The sequence below is a fragment of the Microcaecilia unicolor genome, chromosome 9, assembly GCF_901765095.1.
Source record: "Microcaecilia unicolor chromosome 9, aMicUni1.1, whole genome shotgun sequence".
NCBI lineage: Eukaryota > Metazoa > Chordata > Amphibia > Gymnophiona > Siphonopidae > Microcaecilia > Microcaecilia unicolor.
This window is the reverse complement of record NC_044039.1, coordinates 8,245,202-8,271,636: the sequence shown is the minus strand read 5'-3', so window position 1 is coordinate 8,271,636 and position 26,435 is coordinate 8,245,202. Positions and strand designations below refer to the sequence as shown.

The window sequence follows — 26,435 nt, the reverse complement described above, 5'->3', positions numbered from 1 at the left end:
AAATACTGCTGGGCAGACTTATATGGTCTGTGCCCTGAAAAGGACAGGTACAAATTCATAGTAACATAGATGACAGCAGAAAAAGACCTGCACGGTCCATCCAGTCTGCCCAACAAGATAACTCATATTTGCTGCTTTTTGTGTATACCCTACTTTGATTTGTACCTGTGCTCTTCAGGGCACAGACCGTATAAGTCTGCCCAGCACTATCCCCGCCTCCCAACCACCGGCTCTGGCACAGACCGTATAAGTCTGCCCAGCACTATCCCCGCCTCCCAACCACCAGCCCCGCCTCCCACCACCGGCTCTGGCACAGACCGTATAAGTCTGCCCCGCACTATCCTCACCTCCCCAGCCCTGCCTCCCAACTGTCTCATCTGAAAATGATTAAGACATTGCTGTCGACCCCCAGTGTTTGGCAGTTCTTAGCACAAATCACTATGGATATCTTTTTTTTTTTTGTTTTACACCTTTTGGGAGTTTCTTTTAATATCATTTAGTCACAGCACTTTTTTCCTTTCATTATCTTGAGATTTAGTTGTGTGCGTTATACTGAATTTCTAAATATTAAAAATAAATTCTGAACATTCCAGCACTTGGAGAAAAAAAAATGTTTTTCTCGAAGCTGATTTTGGGCTCCTTTTACAAAGCTGTGCCACCGATTAGCAATACGCTGAATGCGAAGAAGCCCATTCTATTCCCACGGGTTGTTCGCAATCAGCGCAACCTAATCGGTAGCACAGCTTTATAAAGGGTGTCTTTTATTCATTATACAAGGCTGTTAAATTAAAAAAAAAAGGGGGGGTAGTAACCGAGACTGCAAAGACTCATTCAGAGCAGGGATCATAAGATAAAACCAGCAGCAAACTGCAGAAAATTAAAAAAAAAAAAAAATCATTTTTATTCTGACTACAAGGTACAATGTTATGGTTTCAGTAAAGCCAAAACCATATTTTCCTTCGTCTGTACATCTTTCTGACACACAGTACATAAAGTAATGTCAGCAGCATTGTTTCTTTCAACCGATTGCTTGAGGCAGATTTTGTTTTGCGCTCAGACGTCCATTTGACTGAGGTTTGGCCACACCTATGCTAAATACACCTACACTATCCTTTGTCCCGTTAGCACGCCCTTTGCTGGAAGACAGATCACACCTCCATACACTTGCTACAGAAGAAATTAAAGTGCCAGTGTCATATTTTATAACCCAATTTGCTCAAGAGTTTTGCTGTTCTATTGTGTAGTAATGAAATGGAAAAAAAAAAGTGGTACCACTGTTTCAATGTATCTTTGTCTACTTGTGGAAAGAGCTGAGCACAAGTCTCATGAGTCCCTAAGACCCACTGAAACACAAACACAGGGCAGGTCCAGAAAGAAATTCCTTCTTACCACAGCTCCACTCCCTAATTATGACACCACACTGCAGACCAAGGAATGATCTCTATTTACTACAATTACACTTCCTGAATAAGAAACAGTACAGAAGTGCCATATTTTACAAGAGCCGACTAGCATATAATTCCCAGGAGCATTTGGCTGAACACACTTCTTACCCAATACTCTAAAAGCTCCACAAGAGACAGAAGTCTCTGCAACTATATAATATGTAAGTAAAACTGTACACAGAGGCTGATGTGGTAAAATGCAGGAAGCTTAGTGCAGATTTCACGCAGTTTCTGGTGCTATTATGGCCACTCTATCCAGAAAGGAGTTTAGTGCACAAGACGACTGTGTGCAAAAACTTGCGTAGACATCAGTGCGTTGCACGTTTAAAACCAATGGTAATAAAGGTATTAACTAAAACCAAATGCAAAGAAGTGCGCACAACATCTGAAAGCCAGGTTCATGGTTTTCTAATGCTGGGGATTTAACACATGGTCTGAGGAGTAAAACGTTTGTTCATCTATGGCTGGCATTAATGAGGCGTTCGTGGCTATTTTTTTCTCTTTTGTGTGAGCATAAAAAGATCTACAACTTTTTTTTTTTTTGCTTTGTTAAAGGGGATGGGTCAGTAAAAAAAAAAAACCACACATAACAGGGGCACGAGGAGAAGGTGACTGAAGGAGTGGAGGAGTAGCCAAGTGGTTAGTGCAGTGGACTTTGATCCTGGGGAACTGGGTTCGATTCCCACTGCAGCTCCTTCTGACTGTGGGCAAGTCACTTAACCCTCCATTGCCCCAGATACAAAGAAGTACCTGTATATATGTAAACCGCTTTGAATGTAGTTGCAAAAACCTCAGAAAGGCGGTATATCAAGTCCCATTTCCCTTCCCTAAGTCGCTCAACTGCAGAAATTTACATGACACCATATCAATAAGATTTATGTGCAGAGTTGCATTCCAGTCATGCATATCTGCATAATGTATATACATGCAACTCCAAGTGCTGATCATTTTTTTGTCTGTTTAAAACAGTGATCTGCTACTAAAGTACACCCATATGAGTTTGTTTCCATTGCAAACAGCATGCACTCTCATGCTTGCACACATTTTTATTGCATGGAAATTAACTGCATACAATTTGGGGGCAATTTTTTTTCTTTAACATATGTTACGGAAACATGAGCAGATGCTCTAATGCACAGTTTATTATACCAGCTCCATAGCAAGCAAAGAACACTGTATTTGCAGTGGGATGTGATGTTCAACAAAACCGAGACATGACAAACCAATTACAAATGCAGAGCATCTTGAACAGCAATCTCTATGCTGGCTTCTCCATCACCTTCAGTACCAAAGTTACAGGTTCTAGATCAGGCCTGGACAACCTTCCTTTGTATACAGGAGCCAGCAATTGAAAGCTGTCTGAATCCCCACTTCCCCCACACACCACTGAGATTGAAGAGCTCAATTTAAATACATAAGTATTGCCATACTGGGACATACCGCAGGTCCATCAAGCCCAGCAGTAGTCAATCCAGGTCATGGCAAGATCCGAAAACAGTACAATGCATTTTATGCTGCTTATCCTAGAAATAAGTAGTGGATTTCCCCCAAGTCCATTTTAATAATGGCTTATGGCTGGGGTAGGCAACTCCGGTCCTTGAGAGCCACAGGCAGGTCAGGTTTCCAGGATATCCACAATGAATATGCATGAACTTGATTTGCATACACCGCCTCCATGGTATGCAAAGCTATCTCCTGCATATCCATTGTGGATATCCTGAAAACCTGACTCGAGCACAGGAGTTGCCTACCCCTGGCTTAGGGGATCATGCACTGTTACAAGGTCCTATCCAGTAGCATGTTGCCAGTGTGCTTGCTTCTCCAGCTCCCCACCACCTCCATCTTTCAGCATTGCTTGGGTGGGTGGCCACCAGTTTCTCAGTCTTGCAACCAGCTGCTTCATCTCCCTGTCATTCCGTCTTAGTCTCTCAGCCTAACGGTGGCCTGAAAAGCAGCTCCCTGTGATTCTGAGGGAGTCACTTTAACCCTCCATTGCCCAGGTACAAAACCCAACGCATATCACCAAATCCCATCCCCTTTCCTTGCAAAATCTCTCTCAACCTACCTTTGCCCCCCCCCCCAAACCCTCCTCAGCTCACAACTTGCCATCTCCCTTTATCAGCCCCCCCCTCCCCCATGGTCTGACATCTCTCCTCCCCGGCCGCGGTCTCCCTCCCTCCCTCCCTCCCCCCACGGTCCCCACCTCTGACCCTCTCCCGGTCTCAGTCCGGCATCTCTCCCTCGGACCCCCAACCCCGTCCTACCTTCCAGCTTGTCTCTTGGGGGGGGGGGGAGGTCACCAGTAGCAACTCAGCCACAATCCCCGCGGCGGGCCAGAGTTTTCCCTCTGCCGCGTCCCGTCCCGCCGGAAACAGGAAGTTGCGTCAGAGAGGGCGGGACCGGCAGAGGAATATACTTCCGGGGTCGGTCACAGAGGGTGACTTGACTACTACGACTAGTTGCCTGTTGGTTACCTCAGAGACAAGTTAGAAGGTAGGACGGGGTTTGGAGTATGAGATACGGATGCCGGAGGGGGGGGGGGGAGGAGAGGTTAAGGGTTCGGATATCGCTGTCTTTTACCGTTTGCCCCCGGGGGGGAGGGGTGGGGAGAGCCGTCGGACCGCGACTGGTTGGACAGGGGCAGACGGGGAGAAATTAGAATGGAAGAGAGAGGTACAAGGTAAACGTCGGATGCTGCTGCCGGAGGAGGGGGGGGGGGGTCAGTTGAGAGGGAGGGGGTGGGAGAGAGGGACAGAGGCTGGGGGGGAGTGTGTTGGGAGAGAGGGACAGATGCTGGCGCGGGGGGGGGGGGAGTGAGGGACAGACGCAGGGGGGGGAGTGTTGGTTTGGGAGAGAGGGACAGACGCGGGGGGGGGGGGGAGTGTTGGTTTGGGAGAGAGGGACAGACGCAGGGCGGGGGAGTGTTGGTTTGGGAGAGAGGGACAGACGCGGGGGGGGGGAGTGTTGGTTTGGGAGAGAGGGACAGACGCAGGGCGGGGGAGTGTTGAGAGAGAGGGACAGACGCGGGGGGGGGAGTGTTCGTTTGGGAGAGAGGGACAGACGCGGGGGGGGGGAGTGTTGGTTTGGGAGAGAGGGACAGACGCAGGGCGGGGGAGTGTTGAGAGAGAGGGACAGACGCGGGGGGGGAGTGTTGGTTTGGGAGAGAGGGACAGACGCGGGGGGGGGGGGAGTGTTGGTTTGGGAGAGAGGGACAGACGCGGGGGGGGGGAGTGTTGGGTTGGGAGAGAGGGACAGATGCTGGCGCGGGGGGGGGAGGAGTGAGGGACAGACGCAGGGGGGGGGGGGTGTTGGGTTGGGAGAGATGGACAGATGCTGGCGCGGGGGGGGAGTGAGGGACAGACGCAGGGGGGGAGTGTTGGGTTGGGAGAGAGGGACAGATGCTGGCGCGGGGGGGGGGAGAGAGGGACAGATGCTGGCGTGGGGGGGGGAGTGAGGGACAGACGCAGGGGGGGAGTGTTGGGTTGGGAGAGAGGGACAGATGCTGGCGCGGGGGGGGGGGGAGGGACAGACGCAGGGGGGGGAGTGTTGGTTTGGGAGAGAGGGACAGACGCGGGGGGGGGGGGGAGTGTTGGTTTGGGAGAGAGGGACAGACGCAGGGCGGGGGAGTGTTGGTTTGGGAGAGAGGGACAGACGCGGGGGGGGGAGGTGTTGGTTTGGGAGAGAGGGACAGACGCAGGGCGGGGGGAGTGTTGAGAGAGAGGGACAGACGCGGGGGGGGGGAGTGTTCGTTTGGGAGAGAGGGACAGACGCGGGGGGGGGGAGTGTTGGTTTGGGAGAGAGGGACAGACGCAGGGCGGGGGAGTGTTGAGAGAGAGGGACAGACGCGGGGGGGAGTGTTGGTTTGGGAGAGAGGGACAGACGCGGGGGGGGGGAGTGTTGGTTTGGGAGAGAGGGACAGACGCGGGGGGGGGGGGGGTGGGTTGGGAGAGAGGGACAGATGCTGGCGCGGGGGGGGGGAGGAGTGAGGGACAGACGCAGGGGGGGGGGGGGTGTTGGGTTGGGAGAGATGGACAGATGCTGGCGCGGGGGGGGGGTGAGGGACAGACGCAGGGGGGGAGTGTTGGGTTGGGAGAGAGGGACAGATGCTGGCGCGGGGGGGGGGAGAGAGAGGGACAGATGCTGGCGTGGGGGGGGGAGTGAGGGACAGACGCAGGGGGGGAGTGTTGGGTTGGGAGAGAGGGACAGATGCTGGCGCGGGGGGGGGGGGGAGGTGAGGGACAGACGCAGGGGGGGAGTGTTGGTTTGGGAGAGAGGGACAGACGCGGGGGGGGGGGGAGTGTTGGTTTGGGAGGAGAGGGACAGACGCAGGGCGGGGGAGTGTTGGTTTGGGAGAGAGGGACAGACGCGGGGGGGGGAGTGTTGGTTTGGGAGAGAGGGACAGACGCAGGGCGGGGGAGTGTGGGAGAGAGGGACAGACGCGGGGGGGGGAGCTAGTGTTCGTTTTGGGAGAGAGGGACAGACGCGGGGGGGGGGGAGTGTTGGTTTGGGAGAGAGGGACAGACGCCAGGGCGGGGGAAGTGTTGAGAGAGAGGGACAGACGCGGGGAGGGAGTGTTGGTTGGGAGAGCGGGACAGACGCGGGGGGGGGGGGGAGTGTTGGTTTGGGAGAGAGGGACAGACGCGGGGGGGGGGAGTGTTGGGTTGGGAGAGAGGGACAGATGCTGGCGCGGGGGGGGGGGGAGTGAGGGACAGACGCAGGGGGGGGGGAGTGTTGGGTTGGGAGAGATGGACAGATGCTGGCGCGGGGGGGGAGTGAGGGACAGACGCAGGGCGGGGGAGTGTTGAGAGAGAGGGACAGACGCGGGGGGGGGGGATGAGAGGGACAGATGTGGCGTGGGGGGGGGGAGTGAGGGACAGACGCAGGGGGGGAGTGTTGGGTTGGGAGAGAGGGACAGATGCTGGCGCGGGGGGGGGGGGGGAGTGAGGGACAGACGCAGGGGGGGGAGTGTTGGTTTGGGAGAGAGGGACAGACGCGGGGGGGGGGGGAGTGTTGGTTTGGGAGAGAGGGACAGACGCAGGGCGGGGGAGTGTTGGTTTGGGAGAGAGGGACAGACGCGGGGGGGGGGGGGAGTGTTGGTTTGGGAGAGAGGGACAGACGCAGGGCGGGGGAGTGTTGAGAGAGAGGGACAGACGCGGGGGGGGGGAGTGTTCGTTTGGGAGAGAGGGACAGACGCGGGGGGGGGGAGGGTTGGTTTGGGAGAGAGGGACAGACGCAGGGCGGGGGGGTGTTGGGAGAGAGGGACAGACGCGGGGGGGGGAGTGTTCGTTTGGAGAGAGGGACAGACGCGGGGGGGGGAGTGTGGTTTGGGAGAGAGGGACAGACGCAGGGCGGGGGGAGTGTTGAGAGAGAGGGACAGACGCGGGGGGGGGAGTGTTGGTTTGGGAGAGAGGGACAGACGCGGGGGGGGGGGAGTGTTGGTTTGGGAGAGAGGGACAGACGCAGGGCGGGGGGGAGTGTTGAGAGAGAGGGACAGACGCGGGGGGGGGGGGAGTGTTCGTTTGGGAGAGAGGGACAGACGCGGGGGGGGGAGTGTTTGGTTTGGGAGAGGGGACAGACGCAGGGCGGGGGGTGTTGAGAGAGAGGGACAGACGCGGGGGGGGAGTGTTGGTTTGGGAGAGAGGGACAGACGCGGGGGGGGGGAGTGTTGGTTTGGGAGAGAGGGACAGACGCAGGGCGGGGGAGTGTTGAGAGAGAGGGACAGACGCGGGGGGGGGGAGTGTTCGTTTGGGAGAGAGGGACAGACGCGGGGGGGGGGAGTGTTGGTTTGGGAGAGAGGGACAGACGCAGGGCGGGGGAGTGTTGAGAGAGAGGGACAGACGCGGGGGGGGGGAGTGTTTGGTTTGGGAGAGAGGGACAGACGCGGGGGGGGGGAGTGTTGGTTTGGGAGAGAGGGACAGACGCGGGGGGGGGGGAGTGTTGGGTTGGGAGAGAGGGACAGATGCTGGCGCGGGGGGGGGGAGGAGGGAGGGACAGACGCAGGGGGGGGGGAGTGTTGGGTTGGGAGAGATGGACAGATGCTGGCGCGGGGGGGGAGTGAGGGACAGACGCAGGGGGGGAGTGTTGGGTTGGGAGAGAGGGACAGATGCTGGCGCGGGGGGGGGAGAGAGGGACAGATGCTGGCGTGGGGGGGGGAGTGAGGGACAGACGCAGGGGGGGAGTGTTGGGTTGGGAGAGAGGGACAGATGCTGGCGCGGGGGGGGGAGTGAGGGACAGACGCAGGGGGGGAGTGTTGGGTTGGGAGAGAGGGACAGATGCTGGCGCGGGGGGGGAGAGAGGGACAGATGCTGGCGCGGGGGGGGGAGGGAGGGACAGACGCAGGGGGGGAGTGTTGGGTTGGGAGAGAGGGACAGATGCTGGCGCGGGGGGGGAGAGAGGGACAGATGCTGGCGCGGGGGGGGAGTGAGGGACAGACGCAGGGGGGGAGTGTTGGTTTGGGAGAGAGGGACAGACGCGGGGGGGAGTGTTGGGTTGGGAGAGAGGGACAGATGCTGGCTCGGGGGGGGGGGGGAGTGAGGGACAGACGCCAGGAGGAGGGAAGTGTTGGGTTGGCAGATGCCAAACCGGCGTGGGGGGTTGGGTTAGGTTCGGTTGGAGTATTGAGCGTCTGCTTTCTCCTGTTTGCTTCTCACCGCACTTGCATCTGATTCTCAAAACCTACCGCAGGCGGTAAAGCCAATTAGTGCACATTTTGATCAGGGTTTTAGCACAGGAACAACGTATGTGGCAGAAATGGCCACAAATTGTATTTAATTTCAGTATATCTTATTGTCACAAAGGGTACAACCAAACAATGCAATGACAACATGAAAAGCATAACTATAACCGCTACATAAAAGCTTCTGAAATATGACAAACTGTTAATGATGCGCCCCCCCCATACACCTCACAACACCAGGTAACAATCAAAGGCCCATATTTGGATTATATGTTCAGAACAAATTTGTATTTAAATGTAGTGAAACTTATGTTAATTGACGTCATTTGTTATGCCTTCTCCAATTCTCAGAAAACAGCGCACAAACAAACCCTGATCTTAGGGGCGGATGCTCAAAACGTAACGCCGATACTAGAGGTAATTAGTGCCAGCATTAGGTGATGCTCAAAACTCCAGCGCTATTCCAAACAGTGCAGGAAGCACATAACAATACCCTAATACTCAATGCTAATGAGATGCATAGCTGAGATGATAATTAATCGTCTCTCTCATCTCATGTGCAACTTTCTTTAAATGTCACCTTACTTTCTAACTCCTCTTAATCTCTTATCTATATGTTCCATCTTTGCTTACACCCCATGCTATTAAACATTCTATTGTGTATTATGTTGACACTGTAATGTAGCATGCTATGCCGTACTTTGTATTGTTGTTTGAATATTTTTACTGTTGTAATTGTCTATTGCTTATGTTTGAGTTATTCTTATTGTACACCGCCTTGAGTGAATTCCTTCAAAAAGGCGGTAAATAAATCCTAATAAATAAATGGATGTTAATGAGGTCATTTCCTATTCCCTCCCAATGTTCTCTGGAACAGCGCACAAAACATAGCCACCTTCCTACTGAAAACCTAACACCAGCTCAGATTAGGCTCTAGGGTGTTTGAAGAGAGGATTTCTCACAATTCTTTCTTTAAAATCTGCTGGTTTTGATTTCTTTTGGAAGTGGAAGAAAGCTCATGCAAGCCTGTAAGCGCCGGTACTAAGAAATAAATACGCGTAAGTCCAAGCAAACCCGCAAGTGGAAACACACATTGGCTCCTGTTTCCTGTGCTTCAATATAAGCCTTCTAAATTAAAAAAAAAAAAATTTGAAAAGCTTATATTTAAAGGCACAGAAGAGTGTTTCCGATTTGTGCTTCACATTTGGGTTTGCCTGGTGCATGCGCACAAAAGCTGCGCTTACTGTAAAACTCTTCTGCGCATGCGCCAAGCATGTTCCTCTGCCTTGCTTTCACTTTTACAGCACACACATATTTTGAATATCGTTTCCTTTGAACATTGGAAAGCAATTTTTCTGTTCTGTCCCAGCGATATGGGATCTGCGCTCTTGGCTTTATCGCAAGAGTTCTGAGACTTGGCCTGTTGAAGATGTTGATACTTGCGGCCAGTATTCTCTCAGGACTTGTCCATGGAAATCCCCGAGGAGAGAGCGCCCGTCGTGTCCAGAGGTGCTTTTTGAGATAGGCCTTGCATGTCAGTGCTTCTCAATAATATTTTAATTTCTTTTGCAGTAAGCTTTATTTTAAGAGTAACATAGCAAATGTTTGTACAGTTTTGAGGAAAGAAATCATTTTTATTATGTTTTATTGTGCTTTGTATGTCGTTTGTTCCCTGCTTATACTATTATAGATATAGCAGATTATAAAGTTTTATTATCATCAGGTTTTCAGGATATCCACATTGAATATGCATGAGATAGATTTGCTTGCACTGCCTCCTTAGTATGTAAATCTATCTCATGGATATTCATTGTGGATATAGGACTGGGTTGAAAAGCACCGCAAAAGGGTATCACAAACCTGAGAAGCGTCTCCTAGAGCAAAGGTTCTCAACCCCCATCCTGGAGTTACACATACATGTATGCATGGACCTCCACGTGCACTCAACGTTCCACTTTGTCTTTCAATCTCTAAATGCAAGCCCCTTCTAGGCCCTGTAGCTTTATTTAACCTGTTTTTGCAATTTTGAAAAAGTTTTAACCACCTTCGAGATAATTTCATAAACCTTTCTCTAGGTGTGAAGCATTTTTTACATCTGCATCGGTACCAGCACTGATCCTTGCAGTCCTCCGCTATTCACCTTCCTCATTTAGAGGCCTTTTTACTAAGCCGTGGTAAGGTGTGCTAAATCAACCGGATGTTCCAAAGTTGGCATGTGCAGTTTCCTGTGGTAGAAAATAATTTTCTATTTTCTACCACAGGGGGGGCGTTCCCAACGGTAATTGGCCACATTGCCAAATGCTGCCTGAATAGCGCACGAGTAACATGTGAGCCCTTACCGCCTTCTAAATAGGTGGCAGTAAGAGCTCGGGCAGTAAATAGCCGTGTGCCGATTTTAATCTTAGCACGCAGCCATTTACTACCCCGTTTTAACAAAGGCCTTTTTCTTGCCACGCTAAAAAGTGGCCCAGCATGCGTCAAATTCATGCAACAAAACTAGGTCACTAATACCAAAAATCCTACAGTCTCTGGAAGATAGTGTACAATACTAAATATCCAAACCAGGACACAAGTTGCCAAAACTCAAAGTTGTTCAAACTCAAATGCACTGCAAAGGCTACCCGCACAGTGTTAGTATATATTTCAAAATTTGTTTATGAATACCCTCAGAATTTCCACTCATTGCTGCAAGTGATAATATCACTGCCTGGTGGTTCAGCACTTCATTCATCGGGTGATTCTTTTGGTATATTTTGTTATGCTGATCAGGTGATGTTAATCCTCCATTCACCTGCTGTGAAATATAATATACATATATATAAACAGTAGCCAATGCTGCTAATATAATCAACGAATTCACATGCACTTATCTTGAATTCTGTGACAGCTCCGTCTTGTTTGAGTCAAAAAATATTATTCACTAGCCTCCCCCTATAAAGACGCCCGACGCCGCGGATTTCAAAGATATTTCTTCAGGGACTCGGGTTTAAAGGCATTTCACAGGCAGCGTTATCCTGCTGCCACTGACTGTCCTTGTCTGAACCTCATTTCTGTGCTGTGAAATATATACTAACACTGTGCGGGTAGCCTTTGCAGTGCATTTGAGTTTGAACAACTTTGAGTTTTGGCAACTTGTGTCCTGGTTTGGATATTTAGTATTACAAAACTAGGTCAGGCTTAGTAAAAGGGTCCCTTAGAGAACTGGCCACATAAGCCTTCTCTCTGCTTTCTGAAAATCGAGATGTACTATATCAACTGGCTTACGTTTATCCACACCTTCAAAAAAATGTAGCGAACTGGTGAGGCAAGACTTCCTTTGGCTGAATTCATGTTGCCTGTGTTCCACTAAACCATGTTTGTCTATACATTCAGTAAGTTTGTTCTTTATAATAGTTTCTGCCATTTTGAAAGGTGTCCTTTTGGTTCTAATAGCCTCTTTCACCTCAGTCCTTGAGGCCGCAAAAAGGCCAGGTTTTCAGGATATCTGTATTGAACTTGGACAAGCCTGTTTTAAACCATTGTTTCCCAAGTCAGTCCTGGAGTACCCCCCCCCCCCCCCCCCCCTTGCCAGTCAGGTTTTCAGAATATCCACCATCAAGATGCATGGAAGAAATTTGCATATAATGGAGGCAGTGTATGCAAATCAAGTTCACGCATGTTCATAGACTACGGACGCTTTGATGTCAGTATTGTACTACGGTACTTAACGTAGTTAGCATTCCTGGTGCGTAGCAGGTCCCACCAAGGCTAACGTTAAGGACGGACATATTTTGCAGCACGCTGTTCCATAGCGTTTTTTCATGATCAGACAGACGTTTGCAGACTCCTGAAGCAGACCAGATAGGCCAAAACACGGCTGTGTCGAGTCTTTGTTTGTTGGACAATAAACTTTTAGATGCTTGGAAGGATTGTTTGTGCATTTCTTTGAATCACCTTCACTGGTTTTTTTTGTGTGAATAAAGTGATCTACAACATTGGAGTTGCCAAAGCTTCGTCTGTCTTTGTCCATTTGAGGGACACAGTATTGGCCTTAGTACCCCAATCTGGATTTGACTAATCTTCTTTCAGTCTTTTTGCCATTTGCGGGACACAGACTGCAGAAGTCTGTCCAACTTCGGCCTCAGTTGCCAATACTCTTGCCCAGCATAACACCTCAACAGCTGTGTTGTGTTTCCATCCTCTTTCTATTTATGCATCCCCTGTGTCTAGCCCATACATTTGGCAAAATTAACTCGCCATTTTTTACTCTACACCTCTCCCGGAAGGGCCTTCCAGGCATCCACTACTCTGTCTGTGGAAAAAATATTTTCTGACGTTACTCCTAAGTCTTATCTCCTCTCTCGTATAGCAGTGCTTCAAAATGGACGTGCAGTAAGGGGCCGATAATCAATTTTCCTGCGCTTTTCCAAACAGTGCAGTAAAATTACTGCCAGAACAGTGCGAGGAAATAACGGCCCTTTAATCAACGCTAATGGCATTTGAATTTCTGTTTGCTATTAGCGTTGATTTTTATTTATTTATTTATTTTTATTTGTACCCCGCACTTTTTCCCACTCATGGCAGGCTCAATGCGGCAGGCAATGGAGGGTTAAGTGACTTGCCCAAAGTCACAAGGAGCTGCCTGGGCCGGGAATCGAACTCAGTTCCTCAGTTCCCCAGGACCAAAGTCCTGATCATTGTGGTACTTCTGTGGGAGAATTGTGCCTAGCATGCGCTCTGGCACAATCCTCCCACAGAAGAAGGAGGGAGGGAGGGGGGGCTGTTGAGGGACCACCAGAGTATTTTCAGTGTTGGGGGGGGGGGGGTGTGAGGGACCTGGAGATCCACCAGACCTCCAGGCCTTGTGTTTGGTGGGGGGGGGGGGTTATGTGCTTGGAAGGGGTCTAGGGGTCTACATATAGGAGTTTGGGGGATGTCTGGGGTCCACTGGACTACCAAGGCTATGTATGTTGTCTCCCCTATTCATCCCACTTGCTTGGCAAACCCTAACACCAGCTCTGAGCTGGCCTTAGTGTTTGCTGCAGGAGCAGCGCCCTTGTTTGGCATGCTGCCTGCTCATCTGGGAAAAATGTGGGAGACCCTCTTTTTGCATTCAATTAGCAGTCGACCCGGCGAGCTCGTTGTTTCACACGCTCACTGGCTCTGATCCTGGGGCGGGGGCAAACTGGCTACTAGTCCTGCGCTCATGGCCTCTAGGACCATCTGCCTGTAACTGAATAACGCAGACTTAACTTGGGAGGCAGTAAGTGCTCCCTTTATTTCAGGTGACACAAGCTAATGCGAACATTAGCGGAGAAAAAAAAATTGAAAATGCCTTAATTAAGGCCGCATTCAAAATGGGTTTAATATGTGGGGAAAGTCCGGCATTAAAACACACTTAAGACCATTTTCTAACATGTTTTAGTAAAAGGGCCCTTAAGTTTCAGTGTTGCAGATAGCATGGATGTACCTAAGTGTCTGAGCTGACCGTACATTTACCGTGGAGAATTCAGGGAAGACCTCCCAACAGCCTTTGCACTTACCATGTGTTGTTGAGGGGTACCTACCCCTGTGTAAAGCATGGTTGTTACTTATTTGTTGAACTTTACTCTGATTACAAGTAGGAATTATCACCTACTCATTTGCTGCGTATTCAAAATAGCATTTTAATTAAGGAAGAAGCTTAGGGTTTAGGCATACAAAACAAGTTAATCTTTGTCTCTGAATAAGCGTTTATGCCAAAACAAAAAACGTTCCTCTGTAGGAGAGATGCTGCCTATTATGAAGCAATGAACTAAAACATTTTCAAGCCAGTAAAATAGTTTATACCCTGCTGGAATAGTTTCACACAGACATGGTAGTCTGTTCATGTACCTTTGCTAAGTTATCCACCAGCCCACAAGAAATTTGGCCTTTTAAAGCTATAAACTGAGCCCTCTGGCTCCTCTAGAAAAAAAAAAAAGTTGCAGTAAGCAGCCAAGCTGGTCGCACCAACTTGTAGCCTCTTCCACCGCCCACACAGTGTTGAGTGTGTGATTAGGAAGGCTGATGCATCAGCAGAGCAAATTCCTTCTCTGGGCTAACACATCAAGAACTCTCTGTGTAGCATTGATCTTCTGAGGTGACCAGGCTTACTGGAAGCCGTGGCTTCCTTTCAGGGTAGCTGGGCATCTGCTGGCAACCAAAAACATTGTTTCCGTTATGTAGCTTCCCACTATTCCAGAATCTGTATCCATCAACCAGCAAGTGGAGATAGAAAATACTGAGGAGCTGGCCTGGATGCCAAGAGAGATGTCTCAGCTCAGTTTTTAGTTCTTCTCTATCTCCAGCAGGTGGATGAACACAATTTTCAGTTGAGCTTTGCAGGTGGCTTAGAATTGCCAGAGAATGTGGTAAAAGCAGTTAGCTTAGCAGGGTTTAAAAAAAAAAGGTTTGGCTAATTTCCTGAAAGAAAAATCCACTGCTTATTCCTGGAATAAACAGCATAAAATCTGTTTTACTCTTTTGAGATCTTGCCAGGTACTTGTGACCTGGATTGGAAACAGGACACTGGGCTTGATGGACCTTCAGTCTGACCCAGTATGGCAATGCTTATATTCTTGTGGTATGTTTCAGTATTTTCATGGCACAAGTACTGTTGCCAGGTAACTTTTCCTGTTGAATCAAATATGTATGCCAATGTCCCTTAGGAGTCATTAGCACAGAAAAGGTATGAGTGGAAGGTACAAGACAGGGGGCAGAATATTAGGGGAGGAGTGTTTTCTAGTGTATATCCAGTAAACCTCTGTTTTAATCTTTTTTGCATCGGGCATGTTTATCGAGTAAAACTTAAAATTAGAATAAGCTACAGGTATCCTTATCCCCTAGCGGCTGTGAATGAAAATTTGGCCCCCAAAATGAGAACATGAGAAATGTCTTCCTTTCCCCAATAGAAACATAACTATAAATAGATCTATTTCTTCACAAACATATCTGAACCTACACCTTCCCAATTGCAGAGGAATTAAATACAAGACCTACTATGCATCCAGTTTCTCCTTTTTGGGCAGCCAGCTTTGGAATGCTCTACCAAGACCTATAAGATTAATTAACGACTACTTGCCCTTTAGAAAAATGTTGAAAGCTCACCTCTTTCAGCAAGCCTACTCTTACCAACCTCCATTCCCAATTCTGTTCTGAATTAAATACCGACCTCATCATTGGTTTTACTTATCCCTCTTCCCCATTCCCCCTCTACGCATCCTACTACTACTAAGATGAGGGTAGAGAGGTAGGGAGGAGCTGCAGATCGAGTGCATTTGTAGGTTAATAGGAGAAGCTTGAACTGTATGCGGTACCTGATCGGAAGCCAGTGAAGTGACTTGAGGAGAGGGGTGATATGAGTGTATCGGTCCAGGCGGAAGATAAGACGTGCAGCAGAGTTCTGAACGGACTGAAGGGGGGATAGATGGCAAAGTGGGAGGCCAGTGAGGAATAGGTTGCAGTAGTCAAGGCAAGAGGTAATGAGAGAGTGGATGAGAGTTCGGGTGGTGTGCTCAGAGAGGAAAGGGCATCCCATCCTTCTCTTCTCCATCTCCCCTTTATTTTATCCTTCCTTACCCCTTTTCCCCCAACTTATACTATCCTATCCTGTCTGTCCTATTTTATCCTAATCATACATTATCAAACTCAACTTATCATACATTATTCAAGCTCAACTTCATTATGTTTCACTACAGTTTTGAAATTTCTGTTATAAGATTTTGTATTTCGAATTACTATGTAAGCCGCATTGAGCCTGCGTTGTGTGGGAAAGCGCGGGGTACAAATGTAATAAATAACTGTTAATTTCTCAAAAGGTTCTGTAACTAAAAAATTGGTGTTCTTACACTGTGCTGATCTGGCGGTATTTTTCCGGTGCTGACTTTTGAGCATCAGGGCCTTAAGGTGTTAAGCCTCCTTTTCCTTCAGGTAGTAAGCTAAGGTGATTGCTCTGTATATGTGCTTGCCCCTGCCCAAGCTGTTCTTGAGGTACCACCTAGCCAGTCTGGTTTTCAGGACACGCCAGTAAATACGCACGAAAGAGATGTATTGCATGCATCTCATCTGTATTCCTTACAAATGCTCTAAAAACGAGACTGGCTAGGTGGTACTCCAGGAACAGTTTGAGAAATGCAGGAATCTGTAATGGAATTAAGTTTTTTTTCTATTTAAAGAGGGGCTCTGTGATCATTCAGGCCTGTCAGGTTCTCGCAGATGACGGCATTAAAAGCAGTAAGGAGGGAGGCTTCAGAGCCCCAGTGCCATGGCCGTTACAGCGCTGGTATTCACTGAACAGCTCATAACGGAGAACCTGAGACAGAGCAATTTTAGATGTTTCATAGCAATAGCGACTCAAGACTTCATTGCATTAGTGTCCGGTTTCTTTTCTAGGTATTATTTATAGGGGTCTGACATTTCTGCAGATGTGTAAAATCAAAAAGCAGACCAGTTTAAAGGGTAAATCAACAAGTTGTCTTGGTTTTTATGGAAAGGATCCAACTGGGATTGACGTCATAATTGTGGATTATGCTGCAGTCAAACCACAGCTCTTTCCTTACTGCCATCCTACAGGTTTTTCTCATTTAAAGGGGTGGGGGATGGGGAATAAAGTGAAAGCTAGTGAGAGCAGCTGCAAATTGCTAAACAGTGCCTTCTCCTGTCTTTAAGTGTAGCCAAGACTATGGCTGCCAGACGTTTTATGACCTCCAGCACTGCTGGGTGCAATCCCCTGAAAAGCACTGCATGTCTTTAGCACCATGTAATTTGGTGGCAGATTCCTAGAACTGATCCTGCTGAGAGTAGGGGGAAACCCAGAATCAGCAAAATTCTAGGCTGCCACCAACAATGCCACGTTTGTCCCATTTTGGGTGCAGCGTATTTGCAGTGTGATATACAAGCTAAGGCAGATTCCAGTCACACCAAACTCAAAAGTCCAAGATTTCAAACACACTGACCTCAGCAAAATGGGAGAAGTACCCATAGGGGCTGATAATTTTTTTTAATTCATTTAACAAGTATTCCACTCAACAAGCAATACAGATAGAAAACAATAATTATTGTTCTTAAGAAGAAAAGGGGGGGTGGGCTGATAATTTCCAAGAGCTTCTAAACATTTGCACAGAAGCATATAGCTAGTAGAATAAGAGGAGGTGATGACGCTTCCACAGAGGTCATTGGTGAGGCCTCACTTAGAATACTATGAGTAGTTCTGGAGGCAATGCAGAGAAAGATAACAGAAATGCTACGAGGTCTGCAACAAACGAAAGAAAAAAAGTTGCATGAGATGAAACGGAAAGACCTTAACTATGTGTATCCTAGAAGCAGTGCTTCTGAACCATCTCCTGGAGACACACTTGGTTGGTGGTTTCAGGATTATTACAGTGTTAAAGGGATTGGCACTGGACACAGTAATGGGCAGAGCTCTCCCCTGCTAAACCGACCCCCCCCCCCCCCCCAGCATCCAACAAAATCGATGCTCCCCCCCCCCAACTTTGAGATTCCAACCCTACTACTACTACTATTTAGCATTTCTATAGCGCTACAAGGCGTACGCAGCGCTGCACAAACATAGAAGAAAGACAGTCCCTGCTCAAAGAGCTTACAATCTAATAGACAAAAAATAAAGTAAGCAAATCAATTAATGTGAACAGGAAGGAAGAGAGGAGGGTAGGTGGAGGCGAGTGGTTACAAGTCAAAAGCAATGTTAAAGAGGTGGGCTTTCAGTCTAGATTTAAAGGTGGCCAAAGATGGGGCAAGACGTAGGGGCTCAGGAAGTTTATTCCAGGCGTAGGGTGCAGCGAGACAGAAGACGCGAAGTCTGGAGTGGGCAGTAGTGGAAGTTGTCCTCTCCCCAGTCCTAATTTAGTCAGATTCCTGGTGGTTCAGGTAGAAGCAATCCCCAGTTGCTCCTGCCCTTACCATCACAGTTTCTACAAAACAGCAAAGTTGACCCCTAACATTTCTCTCTCTATACTACCACTAAGGGTCATGTAAGGTCTCTATACCATATGTCAGCCCCAACTATTTCACTTGCGTTTCTACACTTTCTAAATTTAAAGGGGTGAACCCTTTCTTCCCCTGCTTTATAGAAACACAGAACATGATGGCAGATGATTGCAAGGCCTACTGCAGACCCCAGACCCTCTCTGAACCGGGGCTTTACCCCTTCCATTCCTACTAATCCTTTGTGCTTGTCCCATGCAATTCTGAATTCGCTTCCACCACTTTCAATGGGAGGTGGCAGGATGTTCTGTTTATCCACCACCCTTTCCAAGAAGACATTTTGTTACTCGAACATTCCCAGTTCAGACCCATACTAATACCCTTTGTTCAAGAGCTTCCTTTTCCAAAGGACATAATTTAAATATCACATCTCCCTATCCTTCCACGCTAAGGTCGTGTTAGAAGCCTCTACACACGTAGCTTTTTAGAAAGCAATGATTTACATTCATACATGACCAGGGCGCAGAGATTAAGGGGACATGTATACGTAATAACACACACATTTAAAAACATTTCAATGCTGGCTTTTGTACCAGCTCTGAGGCACACATAGGTTTCATAAAATTTATTTCAGCCATGGCTTTACACAAAAGATTAAGGGGGCAGTTTCCTTAATCCTCTGTTTATTTTTGCCTCAAAAGTTAAAAAAAAAAAAAATCCCAAAACTTTTTTGTTACTTCACTGGTTAATTGGCACCAGTTATCCTATGGGGCTGATTTTCAAAGCATTTAAGACGGGCGTAGTCAGACAACAGATTTTGGGTGGGCCTAGGAAAGAAGTGGGTGGGCACCAAGTGTTCTCCTCCCACCCACCACCACTACCACCAAAAAAATATCTCAGCTGGTGGGAAAACTCTTCTTTCCACCTTGGCAGTCTGCAGCAAGCATTTGCTGAAAACTGAGTATGTGCAGGTGCCGGTATCGTGGAGAGCAGCGTTTTTGTTGTCTTCAGGTGGCGGAACTTGGGATCCCCACCAGCTACCACTAAACATGTGCTACTGTTGGGTGGGCCTGAACCCTAAGTGGGTGGGCCCTGGCCCACCTAGGCCCACCTGTGGCTACGCCACTGCTTGCAAAGTTCCATAGGTTACTATGTAAGTCTAAGTGCTTTGAAAATACACCTCTATGTAACTTTGTGAGCAATTCTGTGTGTATGTGCCAGCACGTCTCTGTGGAATTTGGCAAAACCACGTTCACATCTAATCACCGGCACTTATACATGGAAACTATAGAGTGACGCTCTCTTTTTTTTTTTTTTTTTCCTCTGTGTGTGTAAAGTTGGTAACTGCTACAAATGTCTTTATTTGCTGATATCCTTTTGCGTAGTTTCCAAAAGGCTCCACGTACCGCAAAGCCTTTTGTAAAATGCCAGGGAAATGTGAACATCCTAACCTGAACTCCCCGTGTCCCAGGTTGAGCTCCTAAGCAAAATGGGGCTTCACCTGTATTTTACGTACCTCATCGGTTCGCCCCATGAAAGCCATATTATAATTAAGTTAGGAATGATCGGTGGATTATCTACTAAAATAAATCTTAATATCTCAGAACCAAAATAAGAGAAGCTTAATGCGATGAGGTCTGAATTGCTTCTGAATTACCTAGAAGCAGCCCTGTGCAAATAAATGGTACTTTACAAATGTAAGAAGGAAAAATCTGGTCTATGAAAATCAGAACAAACTTAAATTCACCTCTTGCTTCTGATTAATAAAGTGCATTAAAAGCTCCCCCTCTAGATATTTACATTTTGCTTCTTTCAGAATATTGTTCATTCTTTCTTCTTGACAAGAATTGCAGAGCACTACTAGCTTTTTTGCAACCTGCCTCTTTAAACAACCCTAGAAATACAGTACCCCCCCCCCCGCCATGAGAAAGGGCCAATAGCTCACAATCCATAAAAGCCTTCATTCTTTCAGCTCCTGGGTTACATCCAAAGTGTCAGTTTTGAGAGAAAGCTGCATTCCATCACCCTGAGCAGAATCTAAATCTGAATGAATGAAGTTTATTTTAACATTTCAATATTGAACTAGGTTTTTCACCTCCATATGAATATAGCTAAATATTCATTCCTCCGAGTTTGAATTTTGTCCATTTAAAAGTGAGTGTGAGAAGGCCAGCTGTGATATTATTCTCAAATTGATAATAATGCATTTTTTTCCCCTTGGCCACTTATTTTTATGAGACTGTACAAGGTGGCTTTTGAAATAAGACCACAGCCTTAATTATGCATGGGAACAAACATTTCATATTCTGCTTTAATCTGAATGAGAGTATTTCCAGACAGCTGCAACTTGCTATATTCCTTTGGCCAGTTAATGTCATTTTCCAGTTTCACCAATAAAGTTTGCATCCATAGATACTCAGCAAATCACCTTCCATGAGGAGAATATGATAAGGCTTCTTTAACTTAGTGCAGCTTCTCACGTTCCATGAGGTCTTATCTTGGCGTAAAGAAAGAGGTGACTAAAAGCCCCTTTTTGCGTAGGGTCCATCTAGGTCAGAAAGGGAAAGTCCCAAGTCAGAATGTGCATAATTTCCAGTGTGTTACAAAAGGTCCAGTGAACATGTGCATTTCCCATGGCCCTAAAAGTAAAACAGCTCCATGTACTTTCCTAAAGATACAGCTGGATGAAGCATCTTGCAAAAATACAATGTTATGAAAAGAGGCGTCATCCACTGCCTTGTACATACAAGCACCAATATTCACTACTTATAAATACAAGTACCAGCATTTTTAAGAAGTCAAACTCCCAAGAACGATGTACACACAGAAGAAACAAATCCCCCCGCAAGGATTATGTAGTATAGAGCAAAACGGCAAAGATGACTCAACAACTACAAACGACTCTCCAACTAAGTAAAACTGTTTATTAAGGATGATGGAGACTCGACACAGCTGTGTTTCGGCCGACTAGGCCTGCTTCAGGAGTCTCGTACATTAGATAAAATCATCCACTGAGATATTGGTCGTCGTGAATATATCTAAACACTGAGTTGATGTGCTGTGTGCGCCAAGAGTAGAACAAAACTCTTGCAGTAACACCTCGAGCATATACTCGCAGTTTAAACACATGCCGAACCCTTACGGTTCAAATTACACTGGCTGCCTGTTCAGGAGCGCATTACCTTTAAACTCTGCTCCTTGACCCATAAAATTATCTATGGGTTTGCCCCGGAGTATATGCACCCCTTGATCGACCTCCCGCCCAGGAATGCCAACCCTGCTGCTCGTTCCTTCCTCCACCTTCACTTCCCAAACTGTAAGGGTGTCAAGTACAAGAGGGTCTTCGCCTTGTCTTTCCGCTATTGGAGTCCTTAGCACTGGAATGCTCTCCCGCAACACCTTAAAACTCAAGCGGACCACGCCCTCTTCAAGAAGTTGTTGAAGACCTACTTCTTTGCCAAGACCTACTCCTCACTTTATACCGCTGCTTGATGCACCCTCTCAGGCTCCTACCCTGCTAGTTCACCCTGTTAGATGCTTCTCCCCCTGCATACTCCTTGTATATTCTTCTATGTTTTCCTATTCTGTATTTTATTTAATGTTTGTAAGCCACATTGTGCCTGCATGAGTGGGAAAATGTGGGATATAAGTGAACAATAAATAAATAAATAATATAACTAATATAAGAGACTCCTGATGCAGGCCTAGTCAGCCGAAACACAGCTGTGTCGAGTCTCTTGCTTAACTGCTGAAATTACACCTGGGATTCCAACCTACCCATTAAATTACATACAAAGTAAAAAAATTAACACCTATTCCTAAAAATTATATTTAGTTTCTTAATATAGGAGCCTTTTTACTAAGTAGCAGTAAGCCCACCGCAAGCTTACTGCAGGAGCCCAGCGGTAGTCTCCACCCCTAGCGCATCATTTCCAGCGCTACAAAACTATGTTCTATTTTTGCAGCACCAGAACTTAACTGTCTGTAATCGCTGCCAGGTTAGCGCAGAAGCTCTTACCACCATCTCCATGGGTGGCGGTAAGGGCTCCCCACCAAAATGGCTGTGCAGTAAGTGGTTCATTTGCTATGCTACAAGCTCTGCTATTCTGCATTCTCTGAGGACGAGCAGGCTAATATTCTCACATGTGGGTAACGCTCTAAATGTGTCCCCTGAATTGCCCGACTCTATGGATTTTGTTGCTTTAGGGACTCGAGTGAGACTGCTAATCATAATTACACAAGTACCTGGCAGAACCCCAAAGAGTAGCAACATTCCATGTAGAACCCCAAAGAGTAGCAAGATTCTAGAATTCTAAAGAATAACAAGATTCCATGCAGAATTTCAAAGTGTAGCAACATTCCACGTAGAACCCCAAAGAGTAGCAACATTCCATTCAGAATCCCAAATACATAAGTGTTGCCATACTGGGACAGACCGAAGGTCCATCAAGCCCAGCATCCTGTTTCCAACAGTGGCCAATCCAGGTCACAAATACCTGGCAAGATCCCGAAACAGTACATTTTATGCTTCTTATTCTAGAAATAAGCAGTGGATTTTCTGCAAGTCTACTACTACTACTTAACATTTCTAGAGCGCTACTAGGGTTACACAGCGCTGTACAAATTAGTAACTAAGGACGGTCCCTGCTCAGAAGAGCTTACAATCTAAAGGATGAAATGTCAAGTTGGGGTAGTCTAGATTTCCTGAGTAGAAGTGTTGTGATTAGGTGCCGAAAGCGACATTGAAGAGGTGGGCTTTGAGCAATGACTTTTCCTTTAACAAGCTGTACAAACTTTTTAAAACCCCGCTAAGCTAACCACCTTTTCCACATTCTCTGTGCTAATAACTGAAGAGAGATACTTTGAAGAGTTTGAAGGCCAGCATAAACAGAATTGCAGTAGTCCAGTGTACTTGCTCCCAAGGCATAGAGAAGCATGGCACAAGATGACTCATCTAAATAATCATAGATTGATCAGATAAGTTGTAGGTCATAGAAATACGATACGGAAATGGCAGAGATTTGGTTCTGAAGAAAAAAAAAATCTTGAAGAGAATATGTAGCCAAACCCTTGTTTGAAAAGCTTAAAATAGGATATGTTCACAGCTGCTGTAATGGAAAAGTGAATAATAATCTTTTAAAACCAAAACCTTGGCAGATAAAGCCCATAGGACCTATGCAGTCTCCACACATCAATGCTCAATCTCCAGTCCCTTCTATGCTTTCTTGGAATTTTTCTTCAGTTTTCACTTCATGATTTGTTTCTCCTGTTTTTCTGCTGTGAAAGTGAAGGAAGGAGTGTGGGTGTTATTACAATGCAATGACTCGTATTCCTCTGTGGGTTGTGAGTGCTAGCAAAACTCAGCAGGAATGGCCAGCGCTAATACTTCAATCTACTTAAGTCAGCTCCCAGGGAGGGAGTAAAATAAGAGTGTGCGCCCACCCAAAAAGGTTGATGCAGTATTCAGAGTTCATGGCTGGAGCCGGCAGGTTTATGACCTTATGGATAGCTGCACAAAAAATAAACTCAAATCACCCACATGTCAAAAGAGAACAAAAAGATGTTGACTTGCCCCACTAAATCTGCATACCTACAGTAAGACTATGGAAAACTGTTACAGACATAGAAACAGAGAAACATGATGATGGCAGATAAGGCCATATGGCCCATCCTCTGTAACTCCCAACTCTTCCTTTTCCTAAGCGATCCCACATGCTTAACCCATGCCTTTTTAAATTCTAACTGTCCTCAACTCCACTGGAAGGCCATTCCATGCAGGGGTGTGCTGGTAAAATTGTAACAACAGGCTCTTTCTCCGGACGTAACATAGTAACATAGTAGATGACGGCAGAAAAAGACCTGCATGGTCCATCCAGTCTGCCCAACAAGACAAACTCATATGTGCTACTTTTTGTGTATACCTTACCTTGATTTGTACCTGTCCTTTTCAGGGCACAGACCGTGTAAGTCTGCCCAACAGCCCTGCCTCCCACCACCGGCTCTGGCACAGACCGTATAAGTCTGCCCAGCACTATCCCCACCAGCTCTGCCACCCAATCTCGGCTAAGCTCCTTAGGATCCATTCCTTCTGAACAGGATTCCTTTATGTTTATCCCACGCGTGCTTGAATTATGTTACTGTTTTCATTTCCACCACCAACTCCAGTTTGCTTTCTGAAGTCAGGAAGGTGACCATTGTCACAGGTTCTCCTCTTTGAAGTCCCTAGTTGTGGAGCCTGTCTGGCTTTCATTTGTTCTCACCGAGAGCACTGCTCCCAGATGCCCAGAGAGGACATAGCCCTGTTGTTTCTCAGTTACTCCTGATTAGCATACCTATCAGCCAGCTGGGTAACATTTGGTCCATTTGCTATCCTTAGTGATTCCTGAGGGAGGGGGGTTATCAGAAGTTGGTTTCATATTAATCTAAATATGTCAAGCTGGTGTCCTATTAATCTAAGTATGTCCAGCAATCCGAGGATATTTGGTAGTGACTAGAAGAAATACTTTAGGAAACAGATGCCAAGTAAGAAAGTGGTATTCTACATCATTTAAAACATCATGGGGTGCGTCGTATTTAATCTGAAATGGTTTCCCCTCCTGGAACAAATTAATATCTGAGAGGTACAGAATAGGAGGAGCTGAAGTGGTAGGGGGGGTGGGAGGAGGGGTGGTAGGTAAACAAAGTACATCAAAAAGGAAAGAAGTCTCAGTAATGTGCCGTTGATTGCTTTGAATCCACGTATAAGTGATCTGCCAAGTTCCTTTATCCTGACAGGAAATATTGTACAGAATCAAGGCAGGAGGGCCTAGAAAGTATTTCTCTGGGGGTGCAATCAATTCTTGTGTTCTTTCTAGGGAAGTGGAAATTGGTGGAGTGCACTTCACTTGCGTGATGTTTAGGGAATAGTAGACTGGTCTGTCTTGCGCCGAACAGGATAACCAGGTCTTTTTCTTCAGAGAATGGTGGGGGTATTTCTTGATAGCGATATATCCCATCTGTGGAATTGGCCCAACCAATTGTGCATATTCGGACGACATTTCCTGTAATGAGACTTGGGTAAAGGAGAACACATACCACACTAAACAGAAAACATGCCATACTAGAAGCACACTGATTATTACAGTACAATAACTAACCTACTTATAAATTTACTTAACACCTCAACAGAAATGTTTACTAAGTATTATTATCATTATTGAATGCGTGTATCAACTATACATCATGAGTGACTACTATAGTTACCACTCTTCCAACATCTGTTCGGTATCTACAGGGAAAGACACTGACAGGACAGCCCATCTCCAGAATGAGCCAGCAGGGAGCAGCTCTGCAGACGTATAACAACGAGCTGGTAAAATGTATCGAAGACTTGTGCGGTAAAAGAGATGAACTGAATCGGCAGATTATGGTAGACGAGGAGGAGAAGAACAAACTCCAGAATGACATCCGTATCCTCACTGAGAAACTGGCTCGGGTTAATGAGAGCTTGGCCAGGAAGATGGCATCACGCAACGAGTTTGACAGAACGATTGCAGAGACAGAAACCGCATACATGAAGATCTTGGAGAGCTCACAGACTTTGTTGAATGTGCTGAAGAGAGAAGCTGGCATCCTGGCCAAACCTGGAGAGTTGAAGAGCAGTGGGCCAGCAACACAGCCCAAGGACGGCTAACCCACCCGTATTCTCTTCTCTCCGGCTCTCTGCAAGCACAGAAGCGCTTTCCCTCTGCTTTGGAATCTTGGGTCTATTACATTACTTTTGGGAAAGACCTTGTCATAGTTTTCTTTGCCTAAAAGAATTGCTTTTTTTTAAATATGTTATTAGTGCATGTTTTAGGTGTGATAGTATGCAATTTATAAAGAACGTTTGCTAAAGTGTGATATTGAAAAAGGATTTTTAGGTAAACTCCCTCTTTCCCCAGGTCATGCTAGGAAGTTGGATGCCTGAATGCCACAGTGCCTTTACTGCTCCTGTATCAACGAGGCTATCCACTGGTTCACAGAATTTGATAATGTGAAACATGGATAGCTATGAGTTGGAAGCTTGGACATCTGATGCACACAGCAGCTCACGTTTATCTCTCTCACAGAGGAATTCCTTTTCCATAGGGAACGTTTTGTAATTTTATTTTGAGTTTTACTCTTTTGGAACGACAGAAATGTAATATTTTGTTCAGTTATGTGTTTAAGGTATTCACACTGCTTTCATATGTTACTGTGTCGCATAGCTCAGTTACAAGGCCAGACCCTGACTTACCAAAGAAAACGTCCAAGAAAACAGGGCAACCGGTCTCCAAACTCCAAAATGGAAACACAAAAGAGCAGATCGATAACAGAGAAATTTCAATTTATTAAATAACAAAAATATTCAG

At 46.9% G+C, this 26,435-nt stretch overlaps 3 protein-coding genes across 4 annotated transcripts in view; 1 reads left to right on the top strand and 2 right to left on the bottom strand.

Annotated features, from left to right (window-relative positions):
* The window catches only part of FRS2 (fibroblast growth factor receptor substrate 2), a 32,143-nt gene extending 28,332 nt beyond the window's left edge, over window positions 1-3,811 (bottom strand). The window contains exon 1 of the mRNA XM_030214771.1: window positions 3,710-3,811. The gene's annotated coding sequence lies outside the window, so the exon portion shown is untranslated. The remainder of the gene's footprint in view (window positions 1-3,709) is intronic.
* Window positions 1,408-19,584, bottom strand: LOC115477762 (4-O-methyl-glucuronoyl methylesterase 1-like). Its single transcript, XM_030214834.1, has 4 exons — window positions 19,580-19,584; window positions 7,879-7,958; window positions 7,588-7,668; window positions 1,408-1,463 (listed from the first exon to the last, which is right to left on the bottom strand). Exons 1-4 carry the CDS (start codon window positions 19,582-19,584, stop codon window positions 1,408-1,410), a joined length of 222 nt encoding a protein of 73 aa, XP_030070694.1.
* SSNA1 (SS nuclear autoantigen 1) lies at window positions 3,861-26,435 on the top strand. 2 transcript variants are annotated; one of them, XM_030215460.1, is made up of 2 exons: window positions 3,861-3,938; window positions 25,337-26,435. In XM_030215460.1, exon 2 carries the CDS (start codon window positions 25,370-25,372, stop codon window positions 25,733-25,735), a length of 366 nt encoding a protein of 121 aa, XP_030071320.1. In that variant the 5' UTR covers window positions 3,861-3,938; window positions 25,337-25,369; the 3' UTR covers window positions 25,736-26,435. The 2 variants fall into 2 exon arrangements, with proteins under 2 accessions (XP_030071320.1, XP_030071321.1); XM_030215461.1 differs by lacking the exon at window positions 3,861-3,938 and adding an exon at window positions 8,478-8,538.

Coding starts and splice junctions, on each gene's coding strand:
- SSNA1 (XM_030215460.1), top strand. CDS start 25,370: ATGAGCCAGCAGGGAGCAGCTCTGCAGACGTATAACAACGAGCTGGTA.
- LOC115477762 (XM_030214834.1), bottom strand. Junction 7,669..7,878: donor AACCAACACTCCCCCCCTGC/GTCTGTCCCTCA, acceptor TCTGTCCCTCAC/TCCCCCCCCCGCGCCAGCAT. Junction 1,464..7,587: donor TCCCTCACTCCCCCCCCCAC/GCCAGCATCTGT, acceptor TTTCTTATTCAG/GAAGTGTAATTGTAGTAAAT.